Genomic DNA, 19714 nt, shown 5'->3' with positions numbered 1-19714 from the left:
CATCAGTACCTAAAGTAGCATCACCTGTTACCCTATGAAACTACAGACACATCAGGCAAAAAAATACTAGAATTCAGCATATTACCATATTTAATCTGCTCATTAACAAACGGCAGCGCTTTAGGATGATGGCTTTATATGTGTTCAGCAGCCAAATTAATGAAGCCACAAAAAACTATTCGTTAATGGGTTCAATTTTTATTGATAAAAGAGGAAATCACAGGGGTCAGCCCAACTGATGTGCAATGGAAGAGCCTCACTGTGGGGGAAAACCTCCTTCCTGATTGTGGTATTCCCCCTGCCAGGTAAGAATATTTGAATCAGTAGAACATTCTCTCCTTCTCAGTGCCTGGCATTTGAATCAGTGGAGCACCATGTACGTTTCAGGTCCTGGCATTTGAATCAGTGGAGCACCATGTACGTTTCGGATTCTGGCATTTGAATCATTGGAGCACCATGTATGTTTCAGATCCTGGCATTTGAATCAGTGGAGCACCATGTAAGTTTCAGGTCCCGGCATTTGAATCGGTGGAGCACCATGTACGTTTCAGGTCCCGGCATTTGAATCGGTGGAGCACCATGTACGTTTCAGGTCCCAGCATTTGAATGGGTGGAGCACCATGTACGTTTCAGGTCCCGGCATTTGAATCGATGGACCACCATGTACATTTCAGTCCCGGCATTTGAATCGGTGGAGCACCATGTACGTTTCAGGTCCCGGCATTTGAATCGGTGGAGCACCATGTACATTTCAGGTCCTGGCATTTGAATCGGTGGAGCACCATGTACGTTTCAGGTCCTGGCATTTGAATCGGTGGAGCACCATGTACGTTTCAGGTCCTGGCATTTGAATCGGTGGAGCACCATGTACGTTTCAGGTCCTGGCATTTGAATTGGTGAAGCACCATGACGTTTCAGGTCCTGGCATTTGAATCGGTGGAGCACCATGTACATTTCAGGTCCTGGCATTTGAATTGGTGGAGTACCATGTACGTTTCAGGTCCTGGCATTTGAATCGGTGGAGCACCATGTACGTTTCAGGTCCTGGCATTTGAATTGGTGGAGCACCATGTAAGTTTCAGGTCCTGGCATTTGAATCGGTGGAGCACCATGTACGTTTCAGGTCCTGGCATTTGGATCAGTAAACTTCTCCTTCTCCTCATTACCTGTCATTTGAATCATTAGAACACCCTTTCCTTCAGAGGATGCACAAGCTTTTGATGCCTCCACAATTAGATAGCTTGCATCCTTTTTGTCAGGAAGTAATTTTAATGCATCTTCTGGAAACATTCTCAAATAGCCGAATGCTCATTTTTGGGGTCCTTTTGTGATGCGTTAGGAGTCCATTACTATTTTCACTGTTTACAAACTGATCTACTAGTATCAGTTTCACACTTTACACAGGTGATGTCATAATCCTGGCCTCAAACCCTTCTCTCTTATGTCTTCACAAGAGATATTGTAATTTAGAACTGTGTTATGGATCACAAACCAGTCATAAGCATTAACAATGTTGTTTGGAGCTCAGCGAAGACTTAGTTGGCCCCTCAAAATATTCAACTTTATTGGTACAGTTTTGCCTACAAGATACCCATCAAAAATACCTAATCGGCTCAAAGTCACAGCCCCCCATGAATAACATAATTAGGAAAACAGACGCGAAAACTTACTAACAATATGTGCCTCACCTCTGGAAAGTCACTCACATCATCCCCCTCCATAAGGGTGGCCCCTCTAGAGAAATCTTTTAACTACCACCCCATTGCTATCCTCCCACCCATAGCCAAAATCCTAGAGAAATGCATTCAGCTAGAACTCCTCAGCCACCTTTCCCCTAATAACTTTCTATCTGATACCCAGCACGGCTTTAGACCCCAATGTAATACTAACACTGCCTTATCCTTCAACATTATTCATCACCTTATAAACAATGGACAGCTAGTCTCTGCAATTTTCCTGGACATGTCAAAAGCTTTTGATACCATTTCCCACCAAATACTACTTAACAAACTCGTTACATACAATCTCAGTTCAGCATCCCTGACATGGCTCACAGTTATCTGTCGAACCGTCAACAGGCTACAAAACGGGATAACAATCTCTCCCCTCTACTGCCAATATCCACTGGTGTACCCCAAGGTTCAATGCTTAGCCACCTTCTCTTTATCATATTTACTAATAACCTTAATTCAGAAACCCAACTTGCCTCAATCATACAGTACGCTGATGGTACATCTCTTATCTGCTCTGCCCCTTCCCCACTAGAAATACAAGAAGAAATGCAAAAAGCATTTCAGGAAATTGAAATTTGCCTATTAAACCACCAACTCATTCTTAATCCAAATAAGACTAAGTTAATGATTTTTACAAACAAAACTACCAAGCTCTGCCCCCTACCCCTCTCTATTCAATCTGCCAGTGGTACCAGAATTGAGCCCGACAAACCAGGCCAAGCTCCTAGGTATTACAATAGATGACCGACTTAAATTTGATATTCATATTTCCCTAACTATCAAAAAAAGTCTGTGCTAAACTCTGTGCTCTCTACAGGGCCAAACCTTACCTAACACCCCAAGCCAGACTAGCTACAGCTTGATCTCAGCTTCTATCTCCAGTTCTCTACTGCTCAAATACCTTCACCAGCTTACGCAAGTCTGATCTTCATAACCTAGAATCCTGCTATAACAAAATTTGCCACCACTCATCCCCAAAAAGTTCATCATTGTTCTTGCTCTTCAACAACTTAACTGGCTAGAACTTCCCAACTTGTTAACATTAACCCAACTTACCTTCACCCTCAAAACCATACACAACCCAAATAGCTTCCTCACAATTTCAACACCGGTCCCAACTACAGGTCAAACTCAGGTCCCTTAAGTCTTCTGATAGGCCACTGCTCAAAATAACACAATCACATAACTACCATGGTGACTCCTTCTACTCGAACAAATAAGTCCTGGAATACGCTTCCCCTAAACATACAAAGCACCCCCTGCTATTCTTTTAAAACAAAAATAAAAGAATATCTTAAAAGCAACTGGCTTATGCCCCTGTAGTCCTCCTGGATAATTCCTCTCTCCTGCTACTCCCCACCTAGGCTCATCCACCTTTTACAGCTGAAGCTATTTTTTCTTCAAGGTTATAATGGTTTGTTTCCTCTCTGTTTAAATTTAAATACTTTTGGTGTTTCAAAAATTCTTTGTTAACATTCTATTGCACTATGTGTATATATATATATATTTTCATTTCGGCATGCTCTCTGACATATTTCGAATTTTACTCAGTTATCAAGAATCTGTGGCTTATGTTTCTAAATTGTTCCTATGATGTAATAATTTAGCTATTTTTACTTTTAATCATATAATTATGTATGATATTATTCAGATCTTACTATTGTAAATTCTGTATTTTTTTATTAGTCTGTTTTTTTTGAGTTTTTCTCCCCGGGTCTCTGCTGAAAACAGGCTACTAGCCCAGTTGGACACTGCCTGGTAAATAAATAAATATGTTCTCTCTCTAGTTAGCATTTAAAACCAGAAATTCACTTTGCATTAGTGTGCTTTCTAAAGTGGAACATTGTTGGCCTGTACCCATTCTGCCTTGGCTTCTGACACAGCCATTCTGCAAATAATTACCAACAAGATATGCCATTTAAAACTTTTTTCAGACAGTAGGGGACATCACTGACTAACATTATAGAAAATAAAACATTTATCTGTCAAAGCCAGTATAATTCTTTAACTCAATTCTCTAACATTTAAACTTCTCTTCATTGGGGGTGCTTTCCCATCCCCCACCCTCCAGGCCCTATGCTATTACTTAAGGACAGCAGTTACTCATTCAGATAGTCTTCAGAGTATGGCCTAATACTGGCACTCCATCCACTTGAGGAAAGTCATTGTCAACAATTAGCCTGGCAGTGTGGAACTCCCCAGGAAGCGAAGATTTTTAACTTGGCAACATTCAGAAAAAATATATGGTACACTTGAAAAACAGTGCAAATGCACATATCGGATAGCTTCCCCTTGATAATCACAATGTAATCTGGTTATGACTGCCTTGCCGCTGACCATGTTAACAGGAATAAACCTCTGATTTTGCAGTGGTTTTAAATTTAGTTTCAGTAAACTCATCCGAGTCGTACTCCCTCTTCTCTCCAACTTTTGTCAACTAATAACTTGAATGTTTTTTGTCACTCCTTTCTCTTCTGTCTTATGACACACTTGTCCTTTCTTTTTACATCATCTGTTGTGTCTTCCCATCTTTTCCTTCTCTAAACCCTGTCCTCCTCCCTGTGGCATCTTAGGTCTTCTAGCCCTTTTCTTATCTAGTGTTACCACTGTCTGATAATGTTTTATTTTTTTATTTGTTTGTTTGTTCGTTTCTTTACTGGGATATTCCGACTAAGCAGTTCCCTTCCCACGTGGAGGCCTGGGGAGAAACGTTCCATCATACAAATGTCATGGACATCATTTGCATTGCTTCATCTTTTGCTGTTTCATGCAGCAGTTCAGTTATTCAGACATATTTTACAAACAGTTTCAATTAAAAATAACAACTACATGGGTTGCATATGAATTACATTTTTAAGATAAAGCATTACAGCTGCCTAGAGAAAGGAAGGTGGGGAGGAGGCACAAGGAAGATAAAGGAGGTAAGATAATAGAGGATGGTGTAGTTGTGATGATAGTACATTGTTTTGTGCAGCATAGAGTAATGGCACAAATTCATATAGCTATATCAGTACCAGTTTAACCAGGGGTGATGCATGGCTATTTATCTATCCAGATGTTGTCTGAGCTGGCATTTAAATTCTTTCAGGTTGCATACTCTTAAGTACAGCGGCATGGTATTCCCACTATTAGCAATGCAGTGTGAATGCAGGGAGAATCCTACATTGTTAGGTTTAGTTATGGAGAGTAAGGGTTTGTCAGTCTGTTAGTAGTGTAAGGTTGAATGATAGAGTGACGAACTGGCAATTTTTCATGGTTGTGCAGTAGTTTGAAGGTTGTAATTAATTGTGAGAACAATAGATGATTATTACAGTTGACCCAGTTTAGTTGTTTTATAGAGAGGCAGTGATGTGATCTTTATTATTGGTTGTTACTACTTTATTGTAGCATTGTTGTAGTTTGGCTGCTAGGGAGGATTTGAGGTTGGTAAGGATAGGAGACGCATATAATAGGGTGGGGAGTAGAAAAGAAGTGGCTATATTTTGTGTAGCAGAGTCAGTAAGGTACTGTTTCACTCAAGAGGTATCCCAGCTTTTGCCTTCTTTATGGCTTAATGACAGTGGAGATCAAATTTCATCTGGTTATCTATAATTGCACCTAATAGTTCTGTGTGGGATATCATTTCTATATTGGTTTTATTGGGTGACAGTAGATTATTTTTTTGGGAATAGAGAGAGTTGGGGTGAACAGTAGTAGTTCAATTTCTTTTGGATTCAGAAGTTATGAGTTGTCAAACGTCTGTGGAGGAGAAGGATTTCTGAATGAATATTTGGAGCATGGGTAGTGTCCTAGCAGCACATAATGGAGTGAAGTCATCAATGTATTGTACTGTGGTAGGCTCTTCAGCTGCTGTGTTTAAGTTGTTGATAAATAAACAGTAGTGGTACTAGGCTGGAGTCTTGTAGGACTCCTTGACAGATATCATCTTGCCACTTCACTGCTTTGTATCTAGTTGTGAGGTAACTAAGAAACATTTTAAGTGAGGAGAATCATAGCCCATAGGATGACAGTTTAGTTAGGAGTATTTGCTGATTTACTGTGTCATATGCCTTGGATAGACCCAGAAATAGAACTGAGGTTAGAAGACCTGAATTTATAGTGTGATTTGTTATATCTGTGAACCTTAGGAGGGCAGGGGGTGTACTGCAACTGAGTCTGAAACCATGCTGTGAGGGATATGAGAAGTAATGTAATGTAGTAAGTCGAGAGTGAATACATTTATCCAAGATTTTGGTTAAGGGTGAGGGGTGGTTAAGGGTGAGAGAATGGCAGTTGTTTCATACTTTCTGAGTTCATTTGATGAGCTGCCTTTATGGAAGGGTATTAAATAGGACTTTTTTTCCATATGGTGGGGACATATTACTCTTGAGTAAAGTGGTCATTAGAATTGAGACAGGATATGCAAGGCTGTCTGCAATGCTGTAGAGGTATTCAGACAGAAGTTGGTCAGGGGTAGCAGTTGTCTTAAGGGTGTGTTGGTATTTTTTTAATTGTAGATGTTTGCTCTGGAGTGAGTGTGAAAGTCTGTTGTAGCTTCAGTGATTGGAGTGAGACTGCTGGATTTGTAGTAGGTTTGTTTTGTAGGAGGGAGGTTACTGTATTTATGGTAAATAAATAAGATAAATGTTGTGCTAAGTAATACTGTGTTAAGTAAGGGATGTTTATTTCCTGCTGTAAGGAACCCTTTCCAAATGTCAACATGTTTATTGCTGACAAATGTCTTTATTTTGTCTAAATATAGTCTTTATATTGTCAAACACCTGCTTTTTTAAATATCTAAACTTATAACTATGATATTGTTGTTGTTGAATGTCTTTATTTTATTATGTACTCTTTTAATTGTTAAAGTCACTATTATATATACTAAAGTCCCACATGGCTGGGTTGTAGCTGAAAAGGATCTGAGGAACAGCCCATCAACTCAGTGAACAAAGTTAAATGAACACACATTAGTAATCGAGGTGGCAAATACTCATATGTTTCTTGATTTGCAGGAAGGTGCTCACCAACAGCAATGGAGAGAACAGGCTGGTTTAGGGGCACTCTGGCTTGCTTATCTAATGCATTACAGCATTGCTTTGCATTGGAACAGACGCACAGAATTCCTCAAATATAAGAACTTTTAAGTTATTTATTTTGTGATAAGTGAGGTAGTAATGAAACAAAGGGGACTCGTCAAGGAGAATCCTCTTACGTCAACTGATAAATAAAAACATACCTGTTATGTGCACATACTTACTTGTTTTTTATACTTTGGTTTTAGGAACAACTGATAAAATATGCAACAGCCAGTGAAACTGTTGAGCCAGTTATTTCTCAGCTTCTGACTGTGCTTCTCGCAGGGTCTCAGGATGCCAACCCTCAAGCTCGATTATTATGTGGTGAATGCCTGGGTGAGCTGGGGGCCATTGATCCTGGAAGGCTTGACCTCACAACTAATAATACCCAAGGGAAAGGATTCACCTTCGTGGTAAGTACCGCCTTGTGTGGTATAATCACAACTATTTAAATGTCTGCAATTAACTGTAGAAAGCCATTGTTTATACTTGATGCACTATTGCAGCAGTTTTGCTGATATAAAGGTTACCAGAAAAGTTATACAATGTAAGTAAAATGAGAAGCATAGAGACAAAGCATTGGCATTTTAAGAACCATGTGCATTTGCAGAAAAGCTGTGTTAGTACTTCAATCAGGAGACAGAGATCTGATACAATTGTTGAAAGAATGGAAAGGAAAGAGAACTTGTGTGATTTTAACTTCAAGCATTGATGTTATTAACTTCATCTTTGTACATCTTACAGTTGTGGTTGTTGTGTCTTTCGGCTTATCCCGGTTAGGGGTCGCCACAGCAGAACTCCGGTCCGCTAATGTTTGGTAGTGGATTTTTACGTGCCGAGTTACCAGCCCTGATGCACAACCTTTAACGAAGGCACGCCCATTCACGCATGCCTCCGCACAGAAGACGATCTAGCTGAGAATCGAATGCGACGTCTTGCTGTGAGGTGACAACACTACCGCAGCACCACTACAGTTGTGGTACTTCTGTTTATTGTTAAACTGTGAAAATAATTTCATCTGAGTTGTGCTTGTAATTGATCAGTTTTATCAGTGCATTCACTGCTCCTATAAACAAACATAATTAAAATAAAATACTTACTTGGTCTTGGGTGGGAATCCCATAGTAGATGGGAAGCGCATGATAAACCACCTTGACTCAACTTTTGTGGTGGGTGCAGGTATTGTCAGAGTTCATGGTTGAAAAGGGATGGAATAGAATAAAAGTGTGAATGACCTGAGTATGCCTAGGAGGCTAACACTGTGGGACTGAGACTGAAATGATGAGCTTCATTGGAAGGGAAAGAAAGAAGAATGACAGAAGGAAAAGAAAAATGTTTAGCTGAATGGGAGGGGATTATTGCATATGCAGAGACGGCAAACACCAAAACTTAATGTTTTTTCTGGTGTGGGACTCTGTAGTAGTTCATGCTGAAGTCTTTCTGAGGATTCTGCACTTCATAGCTTTGTTCGTTATGGTAGTCCTGATGGCCTGTTTCCACATCAAGTCCATTAACTCATTATTGAGGCAAGAGTATTAATAGCTGTTGGAAGCCCTGAAGAAGCAAATCTAGGTGATGTCCTTCCATTAAACTGTTGCAGTGATCATTACGTTAGTTATCCCCTGCCAAGGGTGGCCCGACATCTGTCCAGTATAACAAAGCCTTAGTTTGCTTTAAGGTATGCCATATGTCACACTTGTGCTTCTCGCATAACACAGAGCATAAAGATGACCTCCAGACATACCATCCTCAGAACTTCTTTGCCGCCAGTCCGATTGCCATCTCTTGATTGTCGGTCTGAACACTCATTCCATTGCTGGTTCATCAAGCTGTTGCACATAAGTGCAACATACATGTGTGCATGGATCATGCTATCCCAAACAGAACCAAGACGCTATCCTCCAAAAAAGGAAGCCAATCTATTGGTCCCCTGCCATAAACAAACTGCACAACAGAAGGAAGAAACTGTTGCAAAAGAGAGTAAAATCCCATGAGTGGAGGAGCTCCCTGGCCGGCCTCAGTAAGAAGCTGAGATCCCTTATAAGATCCTCCAAAGCTAGCTATGAAAATAAAATCGCCACTAATTTCAAGGACAACCACAAAGCATTCTGTAGCTATGTCAAGAATCTCAATGGCAACACCCAGATCTGCTCCGAGTTACAGCACAAAGGCACGAAAATTACAGAACCAACTGATATTGCCAGCATCCTGGCCGATAGGTTCAGTGCTAACTTTACCCCCCCTCCCCCCTAAAGGGCCCATATCTATACAGGAAGAATGCAGAGTCCCTGTAATCACAACTACGCAGGTGAAAGCTGCACTCTCTAAAGCCAAAAACACAGCATCCATGGGACCGGACAACATCCCAGGCTGCGTTTTACACGAACTTCAGAATGAACTGGCTCCTCACTTAAGCACCATGTTCAGTAATAGCCTTGCATCAGACTTTGTACCCACTAAATGGCGCACAGCAACAGTTATCCCACTCCACAAAGGGGGAGCCACCACTGATCCCAGGAACTATAGACCTATTAGCCTGACAAGCCTGGTCTGCAAGGCCATGGAATGTATCATCATGGAACTCATAAACAAAGACATTGGTAACCTCCAAACTCTGGATCCCACCCAGTTCGGGTTTGTGAAAGGCAGGTCATGCCTCCTGAACCTAATCGACTTCTTTGAGGCAGTCACCAAAGCCGTAGATGAGGGTAAGGTGGTTCACACAGCCTATATTGACCTCATCAAGGCGTTCTACACCATCCCCCATTCTGGAATTATAGCTAAACTCAATAAACTAGGCATAAATCCCTACGTCACAAGATAGGTTGCCAACTGGCTCACTGACAGAACCCACACTGTAAAAGTTGCAGACTCCAAATCTGACCTCAAACCAGTGACAAGTGGAGTACCACATGGTTCCGTCCTAGGACCGCTCCTGTTTGGTATCTACTTCTCTGAAGTACAGGCTAACACAGAAGACCTCTGGCTAATGAAGTTCACAGATGACTGCAAACTAGGAGCCATAGTCAAGTCCCCAAATGATGTGAACATCCTACAGAAGGGCCTCTCTGAGACAGATGTCTGGTGTCAGAGCCATGGCCTCAAGCTCAATGCCAAAAAGTGCAGTGTCATCCCCTTTGGTAAAAACTCTGTACCCATGAACTACCACATAGGCAGCAATCTACTTAACACTGAATGCATGATAAGAGACCTTGGGACACAGGTGGACAGTAGTCTCTCCTTTGATAGTCACATTGCCACAGTAGTCAGGAAGTCATTCTACGTGGCACACCTCATAAAAGGTTCTCATCCAGGAAAAAAAGAGGTCATTGTTCCCCTCTACTCGACACTCATTAGACCCATTATAGAGTACAACGCCCCTTTTGGAATGTACCTCACAAGACATCTGCAGCAGCTGGAAAGGCCACATAAGTACCTCACAAAGAGGATTACTGGATTCAAACAAATGCCCTACACTGACCGTCTCAAAAAACTCCATCTTTACTCCATAGCATATCGCCTACTCCGAGGTGATCTCGGCCTAACATATAAAGCTGTGTCAAACCCAGAGCTGTTGGACATGCTACACCTAAAGAAATCCCAGTCCCTCTGAGCTACATGCTCTAGGGACCTAAACCTTGTCACCACAATAAACAGGACATGCTGGAGGGATAGATTCCTATCCCAGAGACTTCCCATACTCTGGAATAGGCTACCCATCTGTGTCAAGCAAAGTTCTTCATTAGCACTCTTCAAGAAAAATCTTGATGAGTGGATGGGAAATAGGAAATACACCCCAGGGATCACTTCTGTGTCTCTGCTTGACAGTGGAACAGGAAAATAACTTTCTTGGGTGGCGTAAGCCAGGGAACCTTGTTGGCAAGGCTTATGTAGGCCCTTGGGTTGATAGCCTAGTACCTACCTATGAACCTACAAGTTCCCCGTTGGGGTTCTTTTTTACTTATCTTTCTTTTGTTGTTGCTTGTGGGGTTTCATGTCACCCAAGAAGGGTGAATGCCAGTGTGGGAGACAGATTCCCCATAAAGACTGCCACAAACAGTGTCTGTTTTGTCTTTATGCCTCGCATGATCATACATCCTGTTCTGTCTGCCAGCCTTTGTAACTAAAACCCTTCATAGTAGACTCTCTTCTTTGGTACTTTATCTTGAAAACCAGAGTCTTAAGCTTCTTGTGAAGGACACAATGGAGGGAACTTCCCACGCCGAAGAACAGATGTCATTGAAGAAGGCCAAGAAGCCTAGGCCAGAATCTTCTGCTGTTCGGCCTCTGCCAAATGTCCCAGCTTTATCGTTGGATTTCTCTGCCATGACCAGGTTGGAGACTGGTGGGAGTCCGACTTTAAGTACGTCCGAGGAGGCACTGCAGATCTCTGCTTCAGACATTCAGGGGGAACCACAGCTGATCATCTCTGAGGGGCCTAGGGGGTATTCCTCAGATATTAGTCAGGGAAGAAGACCCTACTACCATCATTGAATGCTGTCTTGAGTCAGAGCATTCCAAATTTTATAAGGCGGATGTCCCTTTGAAGAAAAAGCAAAAGACTAAACAATATTACTCCTGCTCCTAAGTTTCCACAGAGAGAATGGAAGGCCCTCACTCAGGGCTTGTTAGTGCTTTGATGGCATTGAAACCTCCTCAGGGAGTTTCTGCCCCAGCCCCCCTTGGTCCTCTACTCACCTAAAAAGACCCAGGGAACGGGATTCTTCTGAGAAGGAGCCGGATACAGATGAGGAACTGCTTACGTACTCTTTCAGATTCCTTCTCCTTTGGATTATGGATTAGAGGAAGAGGAGTCTACTAATCCTGATACTCCCTTTGAATAATTGTTTTTTTTGGGAACACAATCTCCAGGATGATGGAGTTCTTTAAATGGGATTGTGCTCAGTTGTCTGAGGTACAAAAAAGGTATTGTAAGTTGCTGCAGAAGGATTCTCGTAGATCTTAAGCTTTTCATCCAGTTTTGGCTGCCTTGTTGGATGCATTTTCCAATGTGTCTGTGATTCCAGACTCTCGGGCCCCTGCTCCCAAGAAACCTGATATATTCTATAGAGTGCCTGAGGACTGTAAATTTTTGTAAAAGTGTTGTCCTGCTGACCCCTTGGTGGTGTTCTTAGCTTCTGACAAGCCCTCTCAATTGCTTCCTTCTCCCAAGTTACTGCCCTCTGATAAAAATAAAAGGACCATGGAAAAGCTAGGCAAGAAGGTTTATACCTGTGCTACCTGGGCTTTTAGGGCTATTAATTAACAGACCCATACGTCCATGTGTTTGCTGGCTGTCCTATCCTAGGCTTGTCACGTTATTTCTGATCTTCAGACTCTGAGGGTAAAACGTCTGCTCTTTCCATGATAGGGACTGCCTCCCAGGTGGCTCATCATTCCATCAAGTGTAATTATGATGCAGCAGATGCTTCTTCTAGGGCTGCTGCTTTTGGGTCAGTGATAAGGAAGTGTTCTTGGCTTTGGCTTCAACCTTTGCCTGATTATATTAAGGCTAATTTGATGGATGCCCCATCTCGATAATAAACATTTGTTTGGTGAAGCTGCTGCTGCTATGTTTACGTCCCTTCAGGATAAGGGCAAGGCTTTACAGGAATTTAAACATGTGTTTGTTTCTCCCATGCCTAAATTTCAAAGAAACTACCCAAATAACCCAGCCTTTGTTCATAGGCAATCTTGTCCTCCTCCTAAAGAGAAAATGGGTGGCAAGCATTCTCCTCCTGCTAAGGCTACTTAGATTTCTGTGCCTCAGAAGTTTCCTTTTCCAGATAAACTTGAGTTGATTGGTTGCTGGCTGGTAAAGGCGGCTGTAAATCAGGTCATTGACAGACCATAATGCTTTGCTAGAGATGGCCTGCATCTGTCTCACATGGGCTTAAGGCTACTGGCAAAGGCCCTTGCCTCCCCCAAAGTGTCTTTTTTGGGAAGAGTAACTGAGGTCGATATTACCAACATAAAAATCTCGACAAAACGCAAATTAAAGGTCATGCTGCTAAACGCTAGGAGTCTAAACATGAAATTGCCCTCATTGCAAGCATTCTTAAGCCTGGAAGATGTTGATATTTGCGCAGTCACAGAAATCTCATTCAAAGTTGTGGAGAGCACCCCAGCCTTACCTGGTTACTCTTCCTATCATACATTCAGACCCCAAAATGTGGACACCAAAGCCAAAGGAGGTGGAGTTTCAATATATATTAAAGACGCACACACCTGCAGGCTGGTCAAACAGTATGATGCACAGGAGACACTCCAGGTGCAGTTAACCATTGACAAGGCCCCTATTCATATTATAGCTAGCTACAAGCCTTATAGCTAGCTCACTCCACCCATCTAGACCTCTTCAAATCTATCAAGATTTAACCCTTTACCCTGATCTTGGGTGACTTTAATAACCCAACCATAGATTGGAAAAACTACTCATGCCAGAACACAAATGCCCAGAGATTCCTCAATTGTATCAATGCAAATGCCTTAAAACAGCTAGTTAAACCCCCCACAAGAGGTGATAATATCTTGAACTTGGTATTAACCAACATGAGTAGCCACTGCAGCACTCCTATGGTATCATCCTCCCTGGTAAGATCTGACCATAAAGCTGTCACTTTCGAAGTCACCATCTCCCCTGACCCCCCTCTAGCTAGGGTCAAACAAAAAAACTTCTCCAGAGTTGATTACAGCCTCCTGAGGGATGGTATAAACAGATTCACAGCCCCCTAACCCACTTTAGGAACTGGCACCAATGTCCAAATCTTTACCAAAGTACTATACAAGCATTTATATAGATGCATGGAATCAGGAATACCTGACCGAATAAAATCATCCTCCACAAGGAAGAGTAAACCTGTCTGGTGGACATCTGCAATAAATAAACTATATAATAAAAGGAAAAAAATTGCTTTCCTGGACCAAGAAGGAGCAGTTGCCCAATTGGAAGCAATCTCTCCTTAGCCTGAACAAGCAAATAAGAGCACTAGTTAAATCTTCTAAAGCCAACTTCGAGTCAAAATTGTCTCTAGTAGATGTGGCCAATCATAAGGCCTTCTTCATATATGTCCCCAGTCTCAAAGGAAGCACCCAGATCTGTTCAGAACTGGTGGTCAAGGACACCACATACACAAATGCTGTAGATATAGCCAATCTACTAGCTGACAGATTCAGCGAAAACTTCTCCCCTCTGTCCCTCACATCAGTAAATCATGACATCTCCAGTACCTGCCTCCCACCCCTTATCTCTAGGGAACAGATCATGACTACCCTCTCAAACGCAAAGAATACAGCCTCCATGGGACCCGATAATATCCCAGGCTGCATCCTACACGAACTCCGGCTTGAACTTGCAGCACCATTAGGCACCCTGTTCAACCAAAGCCTGAGTACCAGCTTTCTCCCAGCCGAGTGGAGGACAGCCACTGTCATCTCTTTACACAAAGGTGGAGCTTCCACCAGTCCAGGAAATTATAGACCCATCAGCCTAACTAGCCTGATCTGCAAGACCATAGAACAGATTATCATGGACTTCATTAACAGGGACATTGGCTACCCCCAAACACTCAACCCCACACAGTTTGGCATTGTCAAGGGGAGGTCATGTCTATTAAATCTGGTCAACTTCTTTGAGATGGTCACCAAAGCCATGGACGAGGGGAAGACTGTGCACACCGCCTATCTTGACCTGGTCAAAGCCTTCAATACTATTCTCACTCAGGCATAATAGATAAACTTTCTCAACTAAGCATCAATCCATATGTTAACAGATGGGTAGCAAACTGGCTCATTGATAGAACCCACCTAATCAAAATAGGGGAAACCAACCACAAGCAGTAGACCCAGATCAAGCAGCGTACCCCAGGGATTGGTCTTGGGGCCTCTGTTATTTAGGATATACTTCTCTGAGGTACAGACCAAAACCAGTGGGCTATGGCTGACCAAGTTTGCAGATGATCATCATTTCCCCAGTTGATGTGGACGTCCTCCAAGAGGGTCCCAGCCAAACAAATGACTGGTGCCAGAAATATGGCCTCAAGCTGAATGCCAAAAAATGCGTCATCATCCCCTTTGGGGAGAGTGACGTCTCCACATATTATCACATTAATAACAACGTTCAAAAAATCATAGACAGCACATTGAGGGTAAGATAAACCAACGTGATATTTTATTTAAATAAAAGCAAGACAAACCAGTTTCGGCTACTAAACCAAAGCCTTCTTCATTGTCAATGAAATAGTCACAAATTCCACTATAAATACTAATCACAATTAACAACTAAGCATCCCATTGGTTTATCATAATAATCCATTAGGTCCAGGTGGGAATAATCCCCCCAGTCTAACTATCCACTTCTTCTCTTTGTTATCCAGTATAGTATGCCAACCAGTAGGGTTGTTCCTCTTGCCTGAGACAATGTCTGTAATAGTAAATCTGTAAATAGCAGATGAGGGTATTATAGAATTTTTATATAAGGCATTTGTAATCCTTTTATGCTTGATATCACTTAAATGTTGGCTGACCCGAAATTTAAATGCCTTAGAGGTTTGACCAACATAAAAGGCCCCACAGGAACACGTGGCAAGATATACCACCCAGTCTGAGGAGCAATTAGCAAAAAATTAATATCATAAACCCTGTTAGAGCGGGGCATTTGGTTGGATGCTATATTGTGATGCATTTTGAATAACAATGCAAGTTAAATAGAGATGTTGCACTTTAAATGAATGTGTGCCTTAATTGATTAATGAGTTGCTTGTTAATCAAATATATAAGGAGATGTTTTTTGTATGTGAGGTGTTCCATTGAAGGGGAATAGCCAAGGTACCAGGACTTGTTATTAAAAAGAAAAGCTTTTTTTTACCATCCCTGTGTTTCAGTGTTCCTGTCTGCTTCGAATTGTGGTGTATTTTTCGTTGAAGTGAGCTGTTGGTGATTTGGTGTTTTTATTATGGATCTCTTCATACGGGTCTCTGATCTGACGTCAATTGCATATTTGGCCGTTTCAAAGCTTTGGATCCAATGCTCAAGCTCCTACCCCTTCCTATAATCCCCATGCACAGAAGGAACTACCTCAGATCTTGTTTCCCACTTTTCAAGTGCTGATAGGTTCCTAGGTACTTCAGGCGATCACACTGTTTTTTGATGCACGATCCAAGGATCTACTCTTCTTTTTCACAGACTCCTTGCTCCACTTGTGCAAACACCTTGGGCTTATAATGCCGCTTCATGTTTCTCATCTACAGCCTACTCAGTCTCTGGAGTTAATCAGAACTCTTTTAGATACAACTCTCTTTGCAAGATTCTCCCAGCCAGAAAAATGTATCACTTTATTCCCAGGCCCAGCAGGTACTGTCATAACAAGAAACCACCACCCATATTGGTTCTTCAACTCTTGGGTTCCATGGCCATCTCTAAAATTTTGATCCTGCTCTCCAGGTTTCACATGAGAGTACGTCAGTGGATGGTAGCAGAGCAGTGGTTGATCAGATGGCAACCAATGTCCTACCCGGTTATTCAGATGAGCATTTGTAGGGTGCACATTCATTAGTAAATAACTTTTCCTCTTCTCTCTTTCTGTGGGATGTCCATTCATTGCACCAACCCCTCAGGGCACAGTGACCATAGATGCCTCCCTACTAGGTGGGGCATTATTTTAGGAGGACAGTCCAAGGCTACAGGCCAGTCTTTACATATATATCTTGGAAATGAGAGCAGTCCTGCTAGAGTTGCAGGCCTTTTGGGACTCTCTTCCCTTGGATGTATTTTCACTTCATATAGCAATATGGATCTGGTCTGGTATATCAGCAAACCGGAAGGAACCAACTCTTACCCCTTGTGTTTACAGGCCATGATGATTTGGCAATGGGCAATATCCTCTTGCTACTTTCTAGTAGCAACTCATATCCTAGGGAAGTCAGACATTCTTGCATACAGGATGAGCAGGTCCATCCTGCTGTCTCATGAGTGGTCCATTAACCCACTAGTAACAGAGCAGATATTCATTGTCTGGGTCCATCCTTGTTGTGATCTCTATACCTCTCTCCTAAACACCAAATGCAGTAAGTTCTTGGCTCTGATCCCCTGAGAGGGGGTGTCACCCAGGGACACTCTAATGCACCCTTGGTCCCCTAGACTTATTTACATCTTTCCCCGTTCTCTTTGATGCCAAAGTTTCTTCAGAAAGCATCAGCATTGAAGGTCTCTATCATCCTCATGGCCCCACATTAGCCTCATCAGGTGTGGTTTCTCTCCCTCTGGCCTTATCTAGTTTGCCCTCCTTGGGAAGTAGGCCCTGGACCCAGATCTACTGTCCCACCCATCAGGCAAGCCTCATCGGGACTTACAAGTACTCAAATTAACTGCATGGTTTCTCCAGTTCCTATGATAATTCCACAGTCCAGGCTTTCTCCTTCCATTCTACACATTTTATCTTCCTCACATAAACCCTCAGCTATGAAGATATTCAAGAGCAAATGAAAAAGATTTTCTGTTTGGGCTTCTGAGGAAGACCTTGATCCCTTTTCACAGGCAGTGTTAAATTTCTTAGCTCACCTTTTCCAAGGTGGAGCTAGTTATTCCACTGTTAAAGTGCTGTTAGCTGCCATTTCTTTTCACATTGTGAAGGTCATTCTCAATTAGGACTTAGATAACCTAAGAGAGGCTTTCTCTGAGGTGTTTTTCTTTTATGTCCCCCACTTAGAGACCCAGTTTCTCCATGGGATATCTGTTGTGTTGCATTCCTTGACAGGCCCTCCATTTGAACCTGCTGCTAAAGCTGATTTAAGTTTCTTTCCTGGAATTACCTTATTCTTGGTAGCTATTATGTCCACCAGAAAGATTCAGAATTACATGCACTTTCCTCAAACCCCCCTTATTTGATTTTTCACAAAGACAGAGTATATTGGACGACAAATCCATCAGTTCTTCCAAAGGTGGCTTCTGAATTTTCCATAAATCAGGCCATAAATTTGCCAGTCTTCTTTATGAATTTCTCGCTGAAAGGTGAATGTACTTTACATTTGTCAGATGTTTGTTACCACCTGTGATTTTACTTACATTGCAATAAATCATTCAGGAAGTCTAATCAACTATTCCTTTCCTTTTCAAAACCTAAGTTGGGACAAGTGGTATCCAAAGTCTCCCTCTTTAGATGGCTAGCTCAATGTATATCCTTTGTTTACCAAGAGAAGAGGTTTCCTGTCCCTTTAAAACCTAAAGCTTATTCAACCAGATCCGTAGCCTCATATATAGCCTTTTTCTCTAGGGCCCCCATTGATGACATTTGTGCTGCAACTACCTGGTCAGAAGTTCACATCGTCATTTCTCATAAGTTGTGTATCCAATCCAGGGCCAGGGCTTCTTTTGGTTCAGTTATGCTTAGGAATATCCTTCCATGATACATCCTAAGAGTTGAAGAAGTTGGGGGATTCTGACCCATATGGAGAGGAATGGATGGGAAAGACAACATAGATCCGAAATGAAAAATTAAATGCAGCTGTGCTGTCTGCTTGCTTGCTTCTGCTTGCTGGTGCCTTGCTGAAACCAAAGTCTGATTACTGCACTGAACATTGCAAACTATAACCTTTTCAGCACTATATTATGTGCAGTACTAATAAAATAACTTGCGTATGTAACAGACTACACTTATAATACAGTTTATAGCTTTAATGTTTCAGGTATGGTTTTTCACGACCAGTATAGATTAACAACCCTCCAGTGCATATACCACATCTAACAAAAATCAGATCTAACATCATGCACTTTCAATGTTCTTTATATACTTTTATTCATGCCATTTGGATCTTGTCCATGACAACAGTCTGTTAATGTTAATACTTCTGTAATTCTTCTGATGTCATGAGTTTGTTGATAAACTATTTTGTGCTCTGTTTCAAGGTGAATTATGTGACAGTCTAAGGAGTCATCCTTGTCTCCAACCCGGTAGGGAGTTGTTCATTACGTGCACCTGAGTCTCAGGAATTAAGGAATTATTCTTATATACAGTTGGATACCTTCAGTTAAGAGCAGTTTAACCCTTTAATGTATATATGCTAGCAAACTAAAATGTACATGCATCTGACTATATTTTTGTACATATATTCTACATGCATCCAACTAGCAAATAGAAGTGTACATGCACTGTTATAAATGTCTAAATATATATCCAACACAAAAGTTATGTATTCACCATAATGTTAGATATGTGTTGTGATAGGGTCTATATCACCACAAAGAATGGTGATAAGTTCGAACTCCCTTTGTTCGAACTGAAAAGTCCAAAAGCCGTAAACTGCAAAGTTACGGCACATGGATTTTTTTCCCAGGGAAAAAAAGTCAGTGGGCCGTCTTTGGGGCTTTGCTATTTCCTCCACTGTAGTGCAATCTCGGAGTTGGCATATTTAAGTAGGGGAGGTGGGGGGGCACAGCCCCCACTTTGGGAGGTGTGGGGGGCAAAGCCTCCAACTTCAGTTTGTTTTAAAGTTGTGAATTTTTTCTTTCACGGAGCAGAGAGTTCTTTCCCTGGGAGAAAAATTGCTGTTCCGTGAGTTCGCTGTTTAGGGTTTTTGGACTTTTAGGTTCGAACAAAGGGCATTCAAACTTATCACCATTCGATGTGGTGATATATACCAGTTGTCATATTCCATCCATTCCTCTACTACCCTCCCTTCACCACCAATCCATATTTCATTCACACAAATAGTATTACTCATTTCTGGTCCCTTCCTGGGATGGATCTGACTGACTTGGCCTTGGTTCCTGTAGGTTAAGCCTGTCTCTACACTGTGCCTTACCCACAGTTTTTTGTGTACTTGGTTTAAATATTTATTCCTTTATAAAGATGTTTTCAAGTTTTTATAAGGGGCAAATTCGATCTTAGATAGCTCCTTCTGTGCATGGGGATTATGGGAAGGAGAGGAA

The 19714-nt window shown here is 41.8% G+C and overlaps 1 protein-coding gene and 1 non-coding gene across 2 annotated transcripts in view; one reads left to right on the top strand and one right to left on the bottom strand.

The window, feature by feature from the left end:
* ATR (ATR serine/threonine kinase) overlaps window positions 1-19714 on the top strand; it is a 1835177-nt gene that overhangs the window by 862369 nt on the left and 953094 nt on the right. Inside the window, exon 22 of the mRNA XM_044071973.1 lies at window positions 6997-7203. Within this exon, the coding sequence (XP_043927908.1) occupies window positions 6997-7203 (207 nt within the window). The remainder of the gene's footprint in view (window positions 1-6996; window positions 7204-19714) is intronic.
* LOC122802980 lies at window positions 143-313 on the bottom strand. Its single transcript, XR_006365041.1, has one exon. It is a non-coding gene; the product is annotated as a U1 spliceosomal RNA (small nuclear RNA).

This window comes from Protopterus annectens, chromosome 5.part0, assembly GCF_019279795.1.
Source record: "Protopterus annectens isolate FY-2018-M chromosome 5.part0, PAN1.0, whole genome shotgun sequence".
Taxonomy (NCBI): Eukaryota; Metazoa; Chordata; order Ceratodontiformes; family Protopteridae; genus Protopterus; species Protopterus annectens.
This window is presented reverse-complemented; position numbering and strand designations above follow the sequence as displayed.